Genomic DNA, 20,666 nt, shown 5'->3' with positions numbered 1-20,666 from the left:
CCTGTGAATAAAAATTAAAAATAAAAAATCTTGAGGTTCTGTGGTTCCATCTGCTCATATAAACATAGCAGGCTCTTACAGAGTCTGTCCCTAGAGTGTTTTGAGAATTCCCAAAGGGACATTTCTTTCAAGCCCATCAAGCAGTCTGTGTTTTCAAGGCTGGCTGAACCAGCTATCGCAAGCCCCATGTATGCCTCCACTGGTGGTGAGAAGAGGGTTCTCCTCAGCAGCCTCTCAGTGCTAATTTTCTCCTGCCAAAAAATATTGTAAGGTCACATTCACCCTAACAAGGAGACTGCGTCCAAAGTGTCAAAGAGTTCAGGGAAGCTGTTTTCTCAGTGTACACTCTGAGCCCTTCTTGGCCCCAGGATGACTGCAGACCTCCATAGTGGTTGGTTTGGAGGAGTTTCTGGTAACACGGGACTGGAATTCACCAATATCAGTGACATTGGTTCCTGTTCCTGAGCACAGCCCACCACGTCACCTCCTTTCTTTCTCGGGGTGAATCATCTTCAAGGGGTAGGGATTGCCATTAACCCCCTGCAATCCGGATTCTATATGCTCTGATCTATCAGCCATGTCTGTGAGTGTTGAATCCCAAGTGTGAACAGAGTTCAAGCCTTTTCCCCAGAAAGTTCTTCAGTCTCAATGTAATTCAATGGCAGCAAATGAATACTTGTAGGGAAAGTGGTGATGGCTCTACTGGCTGCGTTTCTTTGAGACAGGGAGTAGGAGAATCTCAGCTCAGTCCAGTGAGCCAGTTGGTCAGGTAATGCTTTACAAAGTACTTCTACAATTCAATACTCACAAAAGCCCTATAAGACAGAGCAGATATCATTATCTCTGTTTTATGATTATAAAACCAAGGCAAAGAGAAATTTGATGGTTTGCCTAACTTCATAGAACTAGAAAATGGAACTACCTAGAATTCATCCCAGGTCTCTGACTCCAGCTATAAATACTTGTGAGGCAGTACAGTGTGCTGGAAAACCTGCAAACTATGGAGTCACACTGTGTGTTTGTATTCTTGGCTCTGCAACTTACTAGCCATGTGACCTTGAATAATTATTAAAATAATTGAATACATTACCTGATTCCTCTTTGATTCGGTTTCCTCATCTGTGAAGTGGAAATAACAACACCACCTACTGCATAAGTATTTATGAGAGTTAAATGAGAAAATACAAAGCACAAAGAAGAGAGCTGGATACATTAGTAAGCACTAGAAAGAGTAAGCTATTACTGACTGGGAGCAGTGGCTCATACTACACTTTTGGCAGGCCAAGGCAGGCAAATCCCTTGAGCCTGAGTTTGACACCAACCTGGGCAACATAGAGAGATCCCCTTGTCTATTGTTTTTTTTTTAATATTGAAGAAAAAAATAAAAATGAAAGAGGTAGCTATTGTGAACAATTGCTAATTTTATTTTTATGTATTACTGTGCTACACTCGATACTTTTCCTTAACAAAAAAGAGCTTGGCTCAGAGAGGCCAGAGAACTGCAAACGACTTTTCACCCTTTAACTATATGATTTTTAAAAGACAACTACCTGATAAAGTGTTCATAACAGTAACCCAGACAGAAACAACCAAATATACTGTAGTTAATCCCAGTTTTTACCAGTCTGTTTCAGGAGACTCTAAAATTGCTTTAAAATGATAAAAGGAGTTTAATATGACACACAAGCTTCAGGATCAAATTCATTGAGCAAGCTCTTTTTTGATTAACAATAGTAATGAAAGTAATGGGAATACAATCATTTTCTAATAAGCCAAATCATTTCATTCTAAAATCATTGTGCATTAAATAAGTATTTCTACTTTCCCCTAATGTTTGATGATCTGAAAGTATTTCATCTTCATTTTTTAATGGTAGCCTTATTGGGCCATAATTCACTGATCTCTGCCTTGGGTAGGAAAGACAGGCCCACTGTTCAGGGTATGTGAGGATTGAATGAGAGAACCTAGACAAAGTGCTTGGTAAGTTGTTCTTTTTTTCTGTTCTTTTTCCAAGCTATTGGTAAAGAATGCTTGGTACGTTCTGTAATGATCATGCTTCTCTCTTTGTTCTCTCTTGTACTCAGACTGGAACTTATAAAATTGGCCCTCCTGGTTCTCAGGCCTTTATACTTAAACTAGAACTATGCCATTGGCCTTCCTGGGTCTCCAGCTTTCCAGCTGAGAATCTCAAGACATCTCAGCCTCTATAATCCATATGTACTACTGGTTCTGTTTCTCTGGAGAACTCTGACTAATACAGATCAAAAATATTTGTGATTTCCATCAGTGGCAAAGTCATTGGTACTGCTATTACAATTGTGGGGGGTGGAAAAGCCAGTTGAGATTTTAATAGAGAGTACATTAAATCTGTATTCACCGTCACTTATGAAGCATGTCTCCTCTGGTTATAGAGTTGTAGATTGACAGTACTTGTTTTCTTTTTAGTTGTTTTCTTCCTCCCAGCAATTCAAATATATTATTTTCTTATATTATGGGTTTCACTGTTTTTGTTGAGAAGACAGTTGCCAATCTTAGACATTTGAAAGTAGTTTTTCTTTTTCTCTGATTGTTTCTAAAATTATATTTTTGTCTATAGTTTTCTACAGTTTTACTATGATGTGCCTAGATGTGTTTTCTTTTTACTTTGATTGACTGGGGTTGTGAAGTTTTTAAAATCTGTGGTCTTACACCTTTTATCAGCTTTTTAAAATTCCCCATTATTATCTCCAGAAATATTGTTTCCGCCCCACATTTTCTCTTGCCTCTTTTTCGGGGAATTCAATTACATGTATATAGACTTCTTCACTGTGTTCAATTTTTTAATATGATTTTATATATTTTCCATTTCTTTATCTCTCTTTTTTTCTGGATATTTCCTGTCTTCATATCTAATCTCTGTCAAGTTTTATCCATTGAATTCTAAATTTGTATTATCTTTTCAGTTCTAGAATTTCAAATAAGTTTTTTTATAGTTCCCAGTTCTCTGCTGAAAGAGTCTTGCTTTTTATTTCCTTACATATCTTTTTCACAGTTACTGTAAAGCCTACATCTGATAACTCTATTATCTGCAATCCCTGTATATCTATTTCTATTGTCTGTTATTTTTCTTTGAAAAATAACTTTTTTTCATTATTTTGTATCACATTATTTTGTCTTCTCATGCATTGTTATTTGTCTTTGAGCTCCAGATATTGCATATGAAAAAATTATAAAAGTACTTTTAAACTAGGAATAATATTATCTTCATCTGAGATGGATTTACATTTGCTTCTGGAAGGAAGCTAGGGGATTAGTAATCCCATATTACCTTGATATAATCATAGACTGAGATGATCCAAAGCTGGTTTTCTGTCCCTGGTATAACTAGTCTATTATGAATTACCATTCCTCCTGTTACCACCAGATGGGTTCTTCTTGTATACTGCACAGATAAAGCCAATTCATCAAGACAGTGATATTGCAGCAGAGAAAGAGTTTAATAATCACAGGGCTAGATAGCCAAGCAAATGGATGGGAGTAATTATTATTCAAATTAGCCTCCTCAAAAATTCAGAGGCTAGGGCTTTTCAAGGATAATTTGGCAGGCAGGGGTCTAGGGAATGGAGAATGCTGATTGGTTGGGTCAGGGATGAAATCAAAGGGATCAAAGCTGTCTTCTTATGCTGAGTGAGTTTGTGGGTGGGGGGTCACAAGACCAGATGGCAAGTTTCTTGATATGGGTTACTGGTTTGGTGGACCAGCAGCTGGTCCATCAAAATGCAGGGTCTGAAAAATACCTCAATTGTCAATCTTAGGTTTGACAACAGTGATGTTATCTATAACAGCAATTGGGGAGTTTACAAATTTTGTGACCTCTGGCTACATAACTCCTGAACTATAATTCTAACCTTATTGCTAATTTTAGTTTTACACAGGTAGTTTAAGTTCCTGAGCAAGGAGCAGGTTAGTTTCAGAAGGTAGGTATTATCATCTTTGTTTTAAAGTTAAAACTATAAACTAAATTCCTCCCACAGTTAGCTTGGCTTATGCCCAGGAATGAACAAGGGCAGCTTGAAGTTTAGAAGAAAGATTGAGTCAATTATGTCAGATTTATTTCACTGTATAATTTTCCTATCAGATTTCTCTCACTGTCATAATTTTTGCAAAGGCAGTTTCACTCTTAGGTTGCGGCACTTCGATATCCCAACCCAAGCCTGGAAAGGAGGTTAGCAGAGCCTTTAGCAGGCTCTGAGAAAAATACCTTCATTCACAGACTCAGTCTTCCAAATTGGCATTAATTTTTGTGAATTTAGATTACATCCCTAGAGGAAAAACAGCCCCCAACACTGGCTCACTCCTGTGAGTTTTTATCTCCCAAACCTTGGCCCTATAGTTATGCCTATCTTGTTACCTCTCTAATACTTTCAGCTTTTTTTATATTGAAATAATATTATCTTCCTCTGAGGTGGATTTACATTTGCTTCTGGAAGAAAGCTAGGGGAAGTATTTCCATATCATCTTGATCTAATCATAGATCAAGATGATCCAAAGCTGGTTTCCTTATCTTTCTTTCTTCTTCTTTTTCTTTTTTTTTTTTGGAAGTAGTCTTACTCTGCTGTCCAGGCTGGAGTGCAGTGGCATAGTCTTTGCTCACTGCAACCTCCACCTCCCAGGTCCAAGAGATTCTCCAGCCTCATCCTCCCAAGTAGCTGGGATTACAGGGTTCCATGACCACACCTGGCTAAGTTTTGTATTTTTGGTAGAGATGGGGTTTTTCCATGTTGGTCAGGCTCATCTCAAACTCCTGGCCTCAAGTGATCTGCCCACCTTGGCCTTCCAAAGTGTTGGAATTACAGGCATAAGCCACAGCACCCAGCCCCAAAGCTGGTTTTCTGTCTCTGAAAATAATTTTTCAGATTCTTTCTGAATCCTTCTCAGTGAAAAGATTCATTTAAAGACCAGCAGCAGTTCCCTCCTTTATGCAAGACAGAGGGAGCTACTTCCACATATTAACCACCTGCATAACAGTTCCAGTAATCACTGATCTCTGCCACGGGTAGGAAAGGGAGGCCTACTGTTCAGGGTATGTGTGGATTGAATGAGAAAACCTCGACAAAGTGCTTGGTAAGTTGTTGTTCTTTTTTTCTTTTATTTTTCCAAGTTATTGGTAAAAAAGAAAAAACTTTGGTATGTTTTTCAATGATCATGCTTCTCTCTTTGTTCCATCCTTTAGAAAATTCAGAGCCAAATTTTAATCCTTCTACCAACTTATGATTGAGAACCTTATCATATATCCTTTGTGGAATGATCTTAGCTCAATATTATTATATTGTCTGTATTCCAAGTATTTCATCTATTTTCCTTAACTCCTGTTGTATTGCATGTGTCCATAGAAGCCTCTCTCAATCACTTTCATAAGAGGTGGTACACAAAGAAGCAAATTAAATAACTTAAATAAAAGTATTTTGAATTACTATATGCTATAAATGTGATAGAGAATATTGATATTAGTTCAGGATTGAGCCACCTCCTTGGGCTAGCAGGAGTTCAAGGTCCCTGTCTTCCCATGCCACTCGTTGACATCAAATTGGACTTAAAAGTCCAATCCATTGGGAGGCCAAGGCGGGTGGATCACAAGGTGAAGACATCGAGACCATCCTGGTCAACATGGTGAACCCCCGTCTCTACTAAAAATACAAAAACTTAGCTGGGCATGGTGGCACGTGCCTGTAATCCCAGCTACTCAGGAGGCTGAGGCAGGAGAATTACCTGATCCCAGGAGGTGGAGGTTGTGGTGAGCCGAGATTACGCCATTGCACTCCAGCCTGGGTAACAAGAGCGAAACTCCGTCTCAAAAAAAAAAGCCCAATCCAAGGATCCATTTTTCAGAAAGTCTTCCTTGGCCTCCCTGCATGAATGTCTTGCCTCAATCACATTAGGCCTCATATTTCTGGACAGTGACTGCCCTCCCACACACTCTCTTTATGCATTTGTAACATCCACAATGCCTAGAAAAGAAATTATGTTGAATTCAATTTTTTACAGCTTTACTGAGCAATAATTAGTAAGCAATGAATTACACAATTTAAAATATTTTGATAAGTTTGATAAGTTTTGACATATGTATATGCCTATACTTCACCACCAACAAGACAATGTACATATCTACAGCAATTTATCTATTAGCTTGTTAATGACATCAAGATTGTTTCAAATTTTTGACTACTAAAAATAAAGCTGACATGAATATTCATTATAAGTCTTTGTATAAACATATCCTGTCCTTTCTCCTGGATGAATATGTTGAAGTGGAATGGTTGGGTCATATAACTTTTTAAGAAACCACCCAACTGTTTTCCAAAGTGGTTGTGCCATTTTACATTCTTATCATCAGCAGTATAACACAGTTTTAGTTCTTCCACAACCTCTCCAACACTTAGTGTGGTCATTCTTTTTCCTTTTAGTCATTCTAACAGGTATGCTATCTTATTGTGGCTTTAATTTGCATTTATGTACTGACAAATGATGTTGAGCATCTTTTCCTGCGTATTTTGGCAGGAGCAGGGGGAGGATATTTGTTTATCTTCTTTGGTGTCCAAATCTTTTGGTCATTTAGAAAACTGCATTGTTTTCTTGTAATTGAGTTCTGGGTATTCTTTATGTTTTCTGGACACAAGTTCTTTGTCACATACAGCATTTATAAATATTTTCTCCCTGACCATGGATTATCTTTCATTTTCTTACTTGCCTTTTGAAGAACAGAAATTGTTAACTTTGATGGAGTATGACTTATCAATTTGTTCTGTTATAGATTGTGCTTTGTCTAAGGAATCTTTGACTAATCCAAAGTCACAAAGGTTTTCTTTGAGAAGTTGTATAGTTGTACGTTTAGATCCAGGGTCCATTTTTAGTTAAGTTTTAATTATGAAGTGAGGGATAAATCCAAGGATTTTTGTTGTTGCTTTGCTTTTTTTTTTTTTTTTTTTTTTTTTTTTTGCTGTTTGGATATCCAACTACTACAGCACTACCTCTTTAAAAGATTATTTTATCTTGACCAAATTGCCTTTGTACTTTGTTGAAAATCAGTTGTCCATATATACTTGGGTCTTTTCAAGACTTTCTGGCCGGGTGCAGTGGCTTATGCCTGTAATCCCAGCAGTTTGGGAGGCTGATGGGGGCAGATCATCTGAGGTCAGGAGTTTGAGACCATACCTGGCCAACATGGTGAATCCCCATCTTTACTAAAAAAAAATTAAAAATTAGCCAGGTGTGGTGGCATGTACCTGTAGTCTCAGCTACTTGGGAGGCTGTGGCAGGAGAATGGCTTGAACCTGGGAGGTGGAGGTTGCAGTGAGCTGAGATCACGCCACTGCACTCCAGCCTGGGTAACAGAGTGAGACTCCATCTCAAAAAAAAAAACAACAAAAAAACCACTTTCTGTTTTGTTCCGTTGATCTATTTGTCTATCTTCCATCTTTACATCAATACTATACTATCTGAATTGCCATAGCTTCATATAAATTTAAAATCAGATAATATTAATCCTCCAATTTTGCTCTTTTGAAAAGTTATTCTGGTCATTTTAAATGTTTCATTTTACATTAATATTAATCCTCTAATTTTGTTCTTTTGAGAAGTTATTCTGGCCCTTTTAAATGTTTCATTTTACATTAATTTTAAAATCAGTTTATAAAATTTACCTAAAACAAAGCCACTGAAATTTTGATTGTGAACGCCTTAAGTTTCTGGATCAATTTGGAGAAAACATCTTAATAATGTTGAATCTTTTAACCCATGAATATGGTATATATTTATTATTTAGATCATCTTTAATTTCTCCCAGAAATGGTTTGCAGTTTTCAGTAGAGATCTTTTGAAACTTCTGTCCCTAATTTATCCCCAAGTATTTTCATTTCTTTATGCTATCGTAATTAGGAATTTTTTTAAATTTCAAGTTCCAATAGTGTGTTGCTGGTGTATGGAAATACAATTAGATTTTGTATATTAATCTTGTATTCTGCAACTTCACTAAATGTTTTTTATTAGTTCTAGTTGCTTTTGTTGTTGAGACTGGGTCTTGCTCTGTCACCAAAGCTGGAGCGCAGTGATGGGAACACGCCACACTGCACCCTCGGCCTCCTGAGCCCAAGTGATCCTCCCACCTCAGCCTCCTGTGTAGCTGGGACCACAGATGCTTGCCACCATACCTAGCTAAAAGACAGTGCCTTACTTTATCCCAGATTGGTCTCGAACTCCTGGGCTCAAGTTATTCTCCTGCCTCAGTCTCCCAAAGTCCTGGGATTACAAGCATGAGCCATTGCACCTGGTTAGTTGCTTTTTGTGAATTCCATTGGATATTTCTACCTAGACAGTTGTGTCATCTATGGATAAATATGTTCTTCATTTGTAATCTGGATAACATTTAGATCTTCTTGAATTGAACTGAGGTTTACTGGTACTGGAAGTATAGGAACCTGATTTTGATTTTTTTTTTTTTTTTTTTTCCTCCTGAGGCTCACTCTGTTGCCCAGTAGGGAATGCGGTGCAAGATCATGGCTAATTTTAGCCTTGATCTCCTGGGCTCAAGAGATCCTCTAACCTAATTTTTAAATATTTTTTTGTAGAGGCAAGGTCTCATTACGTTGCCCAAACTGGTCTCGAACTCCTGGCTCAAGCAATTCACCTGCTTCGTCCTCCCAAAGTGCTGGAATTACAGGCATGCACCACCATGCCCAGCCAGGAATTGAATTTTAATGCCAACTTGGTCATAAGTCACTGTGTAACCTTTGGCAAATCACTTTTCCTCTCTGGACCCTCGAAAATGATCTGCATATTCTCTACGATCAGGACATTTCCTCCCACTTCCAACATTCAGTAAAACTAAGAGTGTCCACAGAAAGGTGTGAGAGCTCTAACAATTCATGGCTTCCTGCCTCCAGGCCTCTGAGTCTTTCCGTCTTCCCGTTAAGTGATTGACTCACTGTGCTCCTGACAGTTGAATTGAACTGGCAAATGACACCTTTTCTGTTCCCGATCTTTCAGTGAAATAAGGGAGCGGCTATATTCAATCATTCTTTCGCCCTTTATTGTGCTGCCTCCTGTGAGCAAGGCTGGGTTTGCAGAGCAGGGTGGATTATCTGTTTCCTTACAAAGGCCAAAAGCCTTTAACTCATGAAAAAAATTAGCTAACAGCCATTTATAAATAAGAAGCAACTACATTTGATATATTTTTAAAAAACGCTTCCCATTCTCTTGCTTTTAGATTCAGTCCTTATTAATAACTTTTTTTTTGTATTTGAGTATTGTTTTATTTTCTTAACCAAAACACAAAAACAAAATGAAAACGGCTTAGAATGTAAGTTTTCATTTTTCAAAGTGAAAGTTTGAAAAGATACTAGCTAAGGTTGATAACTTAAATAGAGGTAAAAGTAATTAGCTTAGAATTGGCAGCAATCATCAGAAGAAATAGAAAACAGGGGGACTAGGGATGATGTGGTAGACTTTTACTTCAAAAATAGAGCAGCGGGGCTCACGCCTGTAATCCCAGCATGTTGGGAGGCAGGCAGATGATAAGGTCAGGAGTTCGAGACCAGCCTGGCCAACATAGTAAAACTCCCATCTCTACAAAAAATACAGAAAAAAAATTGCTGGGCATGGTGGCTGAGGCTTCTAATCCCAGCTATTTGGGAGGCTGAGGCAGGAGAACTGCTTAAACCCAGGAGGCGGAGATTGCAGTGAGCTGAGATCACACCATTGTACGTCCTTATTGGATGATCTTCTGACTGAATCTGAGGACATGGCACAGTGCAGGAAAGACGCGGCTGATATGCTAAAGGCATTACAAGGAGCCAGTCAAATTATTGCTGAAATCCGAGAGACTCATCTTTGATGAAGAGGACTATATAATACTGAGACTTTATTGACTCAAAAACTTGCGAGTTATTAACTGAGTAGAATTTTATTTATGAACTCCTGTGTATTGCAATGGTATGAATCTGGCTATAAACGGAAAAGTGTATTCCATATTACAGAACAAATCACACATTTAATCCAAATAACAAATGGCTGTTTCTAAAGTTAAAAAATGTTTGTTTGTTTTTTTCCGAAAAAAATGATTTTTTTTTTTAGAATAGGACATTGCAATGGAAATCTTGGCTCACTGCAACCTCTGCCTCCTGGGTTCAGGTGATTCTCCTGCCTCAGCCTCCTTAGTACCTGGGATTACAGGCGTGCACTACCATACCTGGCTAATTTTTGTATTTTTGGTAGATACAGGATTTCACCCTTTTGGCCAGGCTGGTCTCAAACTCTTGACCTCGAGTGATCTGCCTGCCTCAGCCTCCCAAAGTGCTGGGATTACAGATGTGAGCCACTGCACTTGGCTGAAAAGTTGTCTTTTTCATATTGTTAACAGCTTTTCTCTAGATGTCAGAATAAGACTCTGTATTGTAACAAGACTCCTACTATCTTAATGCCCATCTTTTTCATTTGACAGGCTAGTGGCCATTTGATTTATTCAATTGGTTGCCTTGAAGCTTAGGTTCATGGCTCAAAGCCGCCTGCAAACTGGTATTGTCATGCTACTATTAATTTTACTTGGTATTTTTCTTTTTAAACTTTGCATCTGCTACTTGCTAAATTTTGCCGAGGAGCAATTCCTGACAGAATAATGCTGGCTCAGCACCTTGAGATGCTAACAAATGCCTATGAAACACAAAAATGAACTTAACCATGGACTCCAGGCATATTCAGCCTGAGAGCCACTCCCTTCAAAGCTCTCTTGTTGCTCACATTGTGGCTAAAAGGGTTTTAACACTGTCTTCTTGCTGCCATTTGCATTGTCCAATGTGGGACCAGACCAGCAACTCAGGACAGGCTTATCCCCGCACCAAGGAATATCGAAACCTCACTACAGGATGACTTAACAGTGATGCTTTCGGAGAAGGATTGAGATCAAATGCGGAAAATGTGAAATTTGTTCAGAATCAAAATGGAATCACATATGTTTTTAAAAAACAACAAAATTTGACAAATAGAGCTAGAGAAAGCAATGAAGAGAGAGTTTTGCTGAGTGTGGCAGCTCACACCTGTAATCCCAGCACTTTGGGAGGCCAAAGCAGGTAGATTGCTTCAGCTCAGAGTTTGAGACCAAGCTGGGAAACATAGCAAGACTCTGTGTCTACAGAAAATACAAAACATTAGCCAAGAGTAGTGGCACACACCTGTAGTCCCAACTACTCAGGAGGCTGAGGTGGGAGGATCGCTTGAGCCCGGGAAGCAGAGGTTGCAGTGAGCTGAGAACACACCACTGCACTCAAGTCTGGATGACAAAGCCAGAACCTATCTTAAAAAAAGAAAAAGAGGCCGAGGCAGGTGGATCACGAGGCCAAGAGATGGAGACCATCCTGGTCAACATGGTGAAACCCCATCTCTACTAAAAATTAGCTGGGCATGGTGACGCGTGCCTGTAATCCCAGCTACTCAGGAGGCTGAGGCAGGAGAGTTGCCTGAACCCAGGAGGCGGAGGTTGCAGTGAGCCATGGTGGTGCCATTGCACTCCAGCCTGGGTAACAAGAGCGAAACTCTGTCTCAAATAAATAAATAAATAGAAAAAAAGGAGAGCTCTCATGCATTAATGCCTAATAACAAAAACTATCACAAAAGATTCTGTAGAAACCGCAATCTGGCACAAAGATCATTGCAATCTTATAAAAAAAGAAAATACAGCTGCAAGAAAATCTGCCCAGCAACTGCCTATACAACCTTGGACTGGCATTATCCTTGTTATTGATCCTTGTAACCAAGGATAATTATCTTGAAACAATTATGAAATCATCCACATTTTTTCCTTACAAATCTTTGTTTTCCTTTGTCTCCCCGAATATGCGTGTAATTTACTATGGTACACATATTTCCATTGCAATGTCCTATTCTAAAAAAAAAATCATTAAAAAAAATTACTGTGCTGAGATGGGATAGGGTGTAGCAGGCTAAAAAGCTAAAAGGACAACATGGCCCTGTCCTCCAGGAACTGAAGGGTCCAGTGAGGGAATAAATAGCCCGTTTGTTCTTCGTCCATATGGAGAAGGACAGGCAGACAAAGTAACAGTGTAATATGTAAGAAAAGACCTGAATCCTTGCAAATAGGGAATCTGAGCAACCCCAAGCCATGGTGGAAATGAGGGATACAGTAGCCTTTTTTCAGTCTTTTTGGTCACCTGTGCATGGACCTCATTCCTAAGTTTGGGATGCCCCTCCTGAGAAAGAGCCCGTCTCCCATCAGAGGAAGCTTGTCCAGCCTCCTTGTCGTTCAGAGCACAGAGCCTCACCTCAGCCTGCACAATCAGATGCACTCACTGAACTCTGAATCCAAAGCCAGTGACACAGAAACCATGCAGGCTCCTTTTCGCCAATGGAAGGCAGTGGTGGTAGCAGCTATATCTGGTTCCCCAGTACAGTGGTAACACATCCAATTTCCAGAACCCAGAATCATCTGTTCCCACCCTGTTATTTTACAAATGCAGTGTGGAAATAATCGGAAAACCACCCAAATGAGAACAGGCAAAGGCTATTGATTCAGAGATTGGTCTAATGACGGAGTCACCCATCATCACCTGTATTTTGGCAGAGATGCCAAGGCAGGCAGAGGAGTAGGAAAGCTTTAGCGTTGAACAAAGAAAAGCTTCAGGTATCCCCTGATTGGAGGCTGTTTTCATAGAGAAGCTGTAGGCTTGCTGACCAGAAGCGGGCAACCTATGTGATTGAGGTTTATATTTTTTACTTTCTCTGACTGACTCTAAGTTGGAAGCAGGGATGAAAATTAGGGAAGCTGTCAATTATTAATCAAGTCCTGGCCATTTGGGGCCAATTGTTACCGGTGTTATTGCTTCCAGGACTCATTGCTAGTGATAATAATCTTACTTCCTGCGAGTCTGACATAGTGAGATAAAATATGAATGCCAGCCATAGATAGGCTGCCTTCCTAGCCTGGTTACTATAGATAACAGATTGGTTTCCTAGCCTGGTTGTTGCAGATTGTGGGTCAGAGTTCTATTTTTAGGTATGACCTGGCCACTCTCTGTCTGTATATTCAGTCTCTCAGCAGAATATATACTCCCTCCAGAGATGGGAAGTGGCCTATATAAGGTCTAATTGCTAATACTAACCAGAGCTGATAGGTCAACCTGAGATTTAGCATATTTATCATGTCATCTCCAAAGGAACTTACGTTCTGCTTGTTGAAGAAATAAGATTTGGACCTATAGAAAAACCAAATTCCACACAGATGTCACAGAGATAAGTTACACCAGAAAGTTAATTGTTAGTGCTGGTCAGGTGGTGTCTTCTTCTCCTTCTCCTTCTTCTCCTTCTCCTTCTCCTTATTTCTTGTTCTCTTTTCGAAACAGAGTTTTGCTCTTGTTGCCCAGGCTGGAGTGCAATGGTACAGTCTCGGCTCACCACAACCTCTGCTTCCCAGGTTCAAGTGATTCTCCTGCCTCAGCCTCCCAAGTAGCTGGGGATACAGGCATGCACCACTACGCCCAGCTAATTTTATATTTTTGGTAGAGATAGGGTTTCTCCATGTTGATCAGGCTGGTCTCGAACTCTTGGCCTCAGGTGACCCACCTGCCTCGCCCTCCCAAAGTGCTGGGATTATAGGCATTAGCCACTGCACCTGGCTTGGTCAGGTGCTTTCTATGTACTGGGCATTCTATCCATCCAGCAAGGCGAGGTGGTTTAAAGCATGGCTCTCCAGTCTTCCCACCTGCATTTATAGTTTATCTCCACCATTGGTAGCTAGTGAACTTGAACACAATATTTTACCTCTCATCTTCAATTTCCTCATATGCAAAATGGAAATAATAATGGAACTATCTCATCACGCTCTTGTGCAAATTAGATGGGCAGATATTTGCAACACATTTAGAATACTTACGTAATAAGTACTGGCAGAAATTAGCTATTGCAATCTCATTTAGTCCTCATATCCATTCAGTCTGGTAAGTAATATCCCCACCTTGCACGTGAAAAACTGAAGGTGGTGATGTCACTTCTCCAGGATATTGAGAGTCAGTCAGAAATTTTACTCCTGTCTCTAGGAAACCAAAGCTCATTATTCCTTTCTGCTGTGCTTCTGAACACAAGATGACATTGTTCAGAAAAAGGACAAAAAAGTGGAAAACGATGTAAGGCTGTGGTGTCAGACCACCCACATTCATATCTTGGTTCTGACTTCTATTCACTAGTACTTACCATTTCTGAGCACATTGTCATTTGCAAACTGGTAATAAGATTAGTTGTTTTAATAAGACTAGGGTTGTTTTAAGGATTAAATAATGTACTATATGTGAAGTTTCCACTTCAGAGCCTGGCACATGCTAAGTGCTTAATAATTGACAATGATCATTTTTAATTATTGTAATTAGAAGTGACTGTCATAAACCATTCTTTAGTGTCTGTCCTCAATGGTCCCATCTTCATGCAGTTTTCCCTTAACGTCCAGTCTAGTCTGATGTCTCCATTGCTGAATTCCTCATTCTTCAACATTGTTGGATTTCCTCATGTAGTACTATGGTAAGTCAAGGAGAGAAGAGACAAATGACTTGGAGGAGAAGGGTTCTGCAGAGAAGGCAAAGAGGTAACAAGTTAGTGGCAACACAGGGACATGGTCCCAAAGGACCAAGGCTTCCTGTCCAGACTTTCAGAAGAGTCAAAAATGCTTCCTAAGGCTGGCCCTGGTGGCTTAGTAATCTCAGCATTTTGGGAGACCAAGGAGGGTGGATCGGTTGAGCTCGGGAGTTTGAGACCAGCCTGGGCAACAGGCTACCTCTATAAAAAGTACAAAAATTGACTGGGTGTGGCGGTACGCACTTCTAATCCCAGGTACGCGGGAAGTTGAGGTGAGAGGATTGCTTGAGTCCTGGAGTTCAAGGCCAGCATGGGCAATAGAGCAAGGCCTGTCTAAACAAAAACAAAAACAAAAACAAATGCTAAGAAGCAAATAGAGGAGCTGTGTCTTCGGCCCTGTGGTCAAACTCAGGGCCATCTGGGAGACACTCACTACATCCTTAGCAGATGAAACCAGCTTCCTGCTTGCCATGTAGCATTTCTTGGAGGTGATTATTTTAATTTTAGCACTCAGTTCCATGCAGTTGACCTCTTAACTCTATTTCTTGAGAGTTGAAGTCAAGTTTTTTATCAGAGTGGTCAGAGGGAATCAAGAAACATGCAACTAAAAAATCCGATAGAAAAAGGGTGATAAGGGGTAAAAACCTGATAGAAAATGGGCAACAATAATGGGGGGGTATGAACTTACAAAAGCAAGGGAAAAAAATCAGAGGAAAGTAAAAGACCATCTTTTCCATCAGTCTATAAAGTAGATATTACCTTTCTGTTTCCCAAAGGAAGAAACTAAGTCCAAATAGAGCTCAGTTTTGCCCCATCAAATTACTCAGGGAATGAGAACTAAGTCATGATTTGAACCCATCGAAAAAGATCTAAAAAAAACAAGCATAAATGTTTAAAAGTGGTTGTCTGCAGGTGGCGGGATTATGGGTGATTTTAATTTTCTTCCTTATATTTCTCTGGGTTTTTTTCCAATTTTTTTCTATCTGGCAATCATTACTTGTATAATGAGAGTTATTAAAAGTGAAAGTCATTGAAACTACATCAAGGCCTGGGCTAAGAACAGGGAGCAGAAATTCAAGCAGTAAGGAGGGTTCTCTTCACGAGCTAGGGAATCAGCCTGACACTGTTGTTTCTGAGACTGAGAAAACTAAGCAACTGAACTGGGGGTGTACTTCAGAGTGAGGTGGAGGAAGAAGGAAGGAACTAGGTCAGGCCAGAACTCTGGCTCCTCAGGGTCTAGGGACACTCAACCTGAAGGGAGCCCAGAAAGAAAACACTGGTTTAATAATTGGACACAAAGATAAAGACTTGATCTGGTAACAACCTAAACTCTGAGGCTGGACAGAATCCAAAATGGAAGGGGCTCAAAAGAGGGCTCATACACCTCCCGGGGCAACTGTAGACCTATACTTTGCACCTGTGTGTTTTTAGCCTTTATAATAGAACCTCATGCACATTGTAATTTGTGTTGCAGGAGTATGGGGTGAGAAAGAAAACAGGGGTATAGAAAGGACAGTCCTCCAAGCCAATGAGCTGAGCACAGAGATGGCTGAAGCCCCTCACTCTGTCACAGTCTCTTTGAGTGGAGGGCAGTTGTGGGGTCAGAGTCGTGTGAATTAGGAGGTAGAGCTGGGGATGAATTCTGCAGGAGAAAAAAGGTCCAGGTTCCTACATCTTCTTCCTCAAAGGAGAAGGAGGGCCTGGGGCAAAATGAGATTCAAACTTATCCTCAACATGGTCTCTGCTCCTGAAACATTGGCAAACTCCAAGCAAATGTTGTGCAAAGGAAACTTTATTTGTAGAAATACATGCTGGCCATGCAGGATTCCCGGCTGGAAGATACACAGTTATAAGGCTGGGGAGTCTACTGGGAATGGTCAGTAATCGTAAGGTCGATATGCAATTCCACATCAAAACTTCTTCTTCCACAATTCTTCACTGGCAGTGAGTAAATATGTCCTTAATTGAATACAAGTGAATAACCCCCCAGCCACACTTCTAGAATGTACAAGTTCTTTTTTTACTGTATAAAAATACATCACCTGCTCTAGTCAGGCTATAAATATAATCTGTGAATATTTTTAAAGTCTCATATCCAGGTACAAAAATAAATACATTAAATAGCAAAAATAAATAAATATACTAACTAATAAATATATCCAATAGTAGAAAGATATTACAAAAATCTTATACAAATATGGTCTCAATTAAGGTTGGGAATATATAAAGACAATCACAGAAGGAAACAAATAATAAATAAATAAAATACACTGTGACCAGCACTAACAGTACAGTAAAGAGATGGTGGTTTGGGATCAAGCCTCGGCAGGTAGTGAGGACTGGAGCTGCTGGCCTCGAGTACTCTCAGCAGCAGCCTCACTTTCCTCCTATTCTGTCTCCTCCATCCATTGCAGAAGAATGTCTAGTTCTCCCAAAGCCTTCACAACTGCTGCCTGAGGCTCAAGCTGAAAGAGACACAGACCCGTCTGGTTAGCAACTCATGAGATAACATTTGCTCCAGGGTTAATCCTCTTGCTTATGGATAGGTCTACTGACACTTGTGAGCAGAGCATTCTTTTCAAGATGAAGCACTTGAAGAAGTTATAGAATCTCAAGATCTCACACAAGGAAGGGAAATCATTAAGTTCATCACCCTGGTCTCATGTACAGACACTGAGGTGCCAGGGGGTAGCAGAAGCAAAACTGCAACCTAAGACTCTGGAATCACAGAGATCAAAGCAATCAAGCTGTTTTCTACGTGTGTGTGTGTGTGTGTGTGTGTGTGTGTGTGTGTGTAGGGGTTGCCCACTGGGCATACATCAATTGAACAGATACTGATTGTGCCAATCACCTGGCTGATGGCTAGGGATGCAGAGGTGAATGGTACAATCCCTATCCACAGTTGCATGAGGACATTGGCAAAAACAGGCAATTAAAATGTAGTGTGGTGAATAAAGGGATGAAGTTCCCACAGGATGATATGGGAGGCATCTAACTTTGAGAGAAGCAGCCAGCACCATCCTGAAAGTGATGCCCAGGCTGAGTCTTTAAAGAATGAGTAAGATTTAGTCAGTGAGGAGTGAACTCCAGGCCTTCCTGGCAGACATGAGAAGGTGTGAAGGTGAGAAACTGAATGGCATGGGTGTGTGTGAAATTGTGAGTGTTTTCAAAGGTATGTATAGTGTGTGAACGTTGAAAAACTATTGCCTCTGGTTTGTACATTCTTTTTCCATTTCCAGAGCATAACCCAGAGAGAGCACTCTTCTAGAGCCTGGATGGGTGTCCCCTGGGTTAAAACAAGGGCTAGTCCTCATGATTTCAGAGGGCTATGAACCTGAAGACTACAGGATTTCTAACAGCCTGAATATGCATCCCACCCACCTATGATCTCAGTTCTTAAAACACACCCATCCCAATCAATGCCAAAATTACATATACCTCTTCAAAGTGACTCAGAATCTGGCTGTATTTCTTCGTTGCTCCCTCCCCACAATGGCATGTCATGTGGGCATGCTGAAAAGGACCCAAAGAACAATAGATTTTATTACAGATTCCGGTTGTTTTCCCCTTACCATTGACATGAAGCAGCTGGAAATTCTACTCCTTCACTCACAAGCCTGAGAATACTTAGTCCCATAGAAAAGTTATTTCAGACCTCACATTTGGAATCATTAAGCTCATCATCAGCCAGGAGAGAAAGCCACCGTTTAAGCTGAAACATGGAACTCATTCCTTCTTTTTTAGAAGTAGGCAGGCAGTGCTGAAGGCACTTGTCATCCCCGTACTCCAGCTGGCCTCTCCGCAACCCCAGCTTCAGTCTAGGAGCTCTATCTCAGAGTTCTTTGAGCCCCCATGGGGGAAAAAAAGAATTGAATTCCTAGGTCCTATTCAGACCATATTCTGGGGTCAAGTTCAATGGCCTATTAACTGACTACCTAGACAGAGGACTAATGTAGGATACCTCACCTACAGAAAAAGTATAATTTCAAAGATAACATTAATATCAAATAGTAGCTTATAGTTCTTAAGACTTTGCAAAGTACTTTCTGCCTAGAGCATATACCCAAAAGTCAATAAAACTGGGTTCTCATTACCTAGTAACATGTCTCAACATAGATTATTAGAACTTTTGGACTCAGTTTCTCCATTCATTAAATGGGGGTAGGAACAAGAGTTTGCTTGCTAAGCCATTGAAACCGTGTGCTAAGATGCATCCTATTACCCAAGACCCACACTCACACAGAGCCGGAGGTCCTTCTTGACGGTAAGAAAGGAATTGGCGAGGCTGCTGATCTTCCGGAGAGTATGATGGTCAGGAGTCTGGTAGTTTTTAAATACTCTGTCCAGATAGAGTCTTAGTAAATGGCGCAGGAGGCAGCACCGATCTGCCGGCTGCAAAAAAAGGCAGGCGTGTTGGTGCAGGGCGATGGGAGAGCAGAGACAACACCAGGGTGATAGAGATGCTCCCACTCCACACCTACTCCCCGAGTTTGTCTGGGCCAAGCACATACCTCTGTGTCTTGTAAGGACTCAGTCCTCCTTAAGATCCTGACATCAATGTTTCCATCTTTGGCTTGCTAAACAGAAGAAGACAAAACAAGCAAGGATGGGTCAGTGAACTGCCAGGGTCTTCAATATCAAGACCTCTCATCCCTGCCCTGCCAAGGACCAGATGTTTTGGGAGGTGTCCTTTCCCAAAACATTTTATATATTTGAACTACAGATGGTTCTTGGGAATACATCCCCCGAGTAAGGAGTCCCCAGCCTGTCTCTTTTCGTGATCACACTGCCAGGACTGCCAGGAAAGAGAAACAGACCAGGAGGGGAGAGAAGAGGCATCCAGAAGAGGTAGATACCGGCTTACGTACCACACTGCCCCGTATCTCCAAAAATCCATTTCGTATTTCCTGAAGGTTTGTGGCGATCACACACTTTCCCAAATGGAGTGTCTTCAGTCCAGTGGCAGGAGTCCAGAGGAGGTAAAATGCAGCAGAAAGAAGGCCGAAGGCAAGACCAGAGGCTTTCATTTTATGGCTGAAATCTGGAGACCACAGGAGCTAGGAATTCAAAGAAAAGAGCGTGACTTACTGATTTCCCCCTCCTGCAAGTGTCCACTGGGGGAAAACCAAACAGCCTTAACTGGCCTCAGACATGTGGCTCATCCACATAACTTACTAAGAAAAACTGCTGAGCCTCCCGTGAAGAGAAACTTTCAGGTCTGAGTTCAGGGTTTGAGTGCAAGTTGGTGCCACAGGTTGTGGCTCCTTTATTCTGTCCCCATCCCGGCTCCACTGTCAGTACCCCTCAGGTAAGGCCTGGAACAGCAGGCACTTGCAGTGACTAGACAGAGGATACATTTCAGGGGAAATGTCAAAACTTGTTTTGGGGAATTGACGCATACAGGCGTCCCTTCCAGAATGCCAATGTAGCTCACCCTTCTGGTCCCTCAGACCCACAGGGGAACTGGGGAGAAACAGAATCACACAAAAGCTGTGGGTGCGCCATCAAAAACACCTGGGGGGAAATTGTCTGGATTTTACGGCCACCCACAGGGCAAAGGAACTGAGCTTTGTTTGGCATTTGTCTGAGATCAGATAGGTTATTTGAGGATAAGAGATTCACTTAAGCCCTAGAGGCAAATAGAAAGTCAATGATTTCATAACAAGCCTACTGCCAGGGAAAGGCAAGACATGATGGGCAATCAGCCCGAGTTCACCTAACTCTGAAGTGTCTGGGACTCCATGGCGCCCTCTGCAGGAGAACTGTAGTCAGGCACTCCTGGGCAGATTGGAGAGTACATTTTCCTGGCCCTGCAACTCAGGCCCTAGGCCAGGCAAATGGTCCCAAAAGTCAGAGAAGAAAGGCAATGACGGAACTCATTTCTTCTTGAGTGAGGCTCCTCAGTAAGAGAACAGTTTAGGGTGTTTGCTGAGTTTTAAGATAAAATGATAGTAGGCTAGGGTTAGGGTAAAACAATTGAGGCACTCATTTGGAGGGCCAAATTTAAGCGAGCACTAAGAAACCTCAGTCGTCAAGACAAAAACTATTTTAATGTAATA

General features: G+C 40.9%; 1 protein-coding gene across 1 annotated transcript; it reads right to left on the bottom strand.

Annotated features, from left to right (window-relative positions):
- Positions 1 to 16,381: 16,381 nt before the first annotated feature.
- On the bottom strand, positions 16,382 to 19,658 carry IL20 (interleukin 20). The gene is made up of 5 exons (XM_003735257.7): positions 19,476 to 19,658; positions 19,119 to 19,184; positions 18,847 to 18,999; positions 18,046 to 18,120; positions 16,382 to 17,072 (listed from the first exon to the last, which is right to left on the bottom strand). The coding sequence occupies exons 1-5, from the start codon at positions 19,632 to 19,634 to the stop codon at positions 16,995 to 16,997; spliced, it is 531 nt and encodes a 176-aa protein (XP_003735305.3). The 5' UTR covers positions 19,635 to 19,658; the 3' UTR covers positions 16,382 to 16,994.
- Positions 19,659 to 20,666: the final 1,008 nt, after the last annotated feature.

Source organism: Callithrix jacchus, chromosome 19, assembly GCF_049354715.1.
Source record: "Callithrix jacchus isolate 240 chromosome 19, calJac240_pri, whole genome shotgun sequence".
NCBI lineage: Eukaryota > Metazoa > Chordata > Mammalia > Primates > Cebidae > Callithrix > Callithrix jacchus.
This window is presented reverse-complemented; position numbering and strand designations above follow the sequence as displayed.

Excerpts from the sequence above, each read along its gene's own strand:
- IL20 (XM_003735257.7), bottom strand. The coding sequence starts at position 19,634 with ATGAAAGCCTCTGGTCTTGCCTTCGGCCTTCTTTCTGCTGCATTTTAC. Across the intron at positions 19,000-19,118 it reads AGTCCTTACAAGACACAGAG|CCGGCAGATCGGTGCTGCCT; the intron begins GTATGTGCTTGG and ends CTTTTTTTGCAG. Across the intron at positions 18,121-18,846 it reads AGAAGGACCTCCGGCTCTGT|CATGCCCACATGACATGCCA; the intron begins GTGAGTGTGGGT and ends GGTCCTTTTCAG.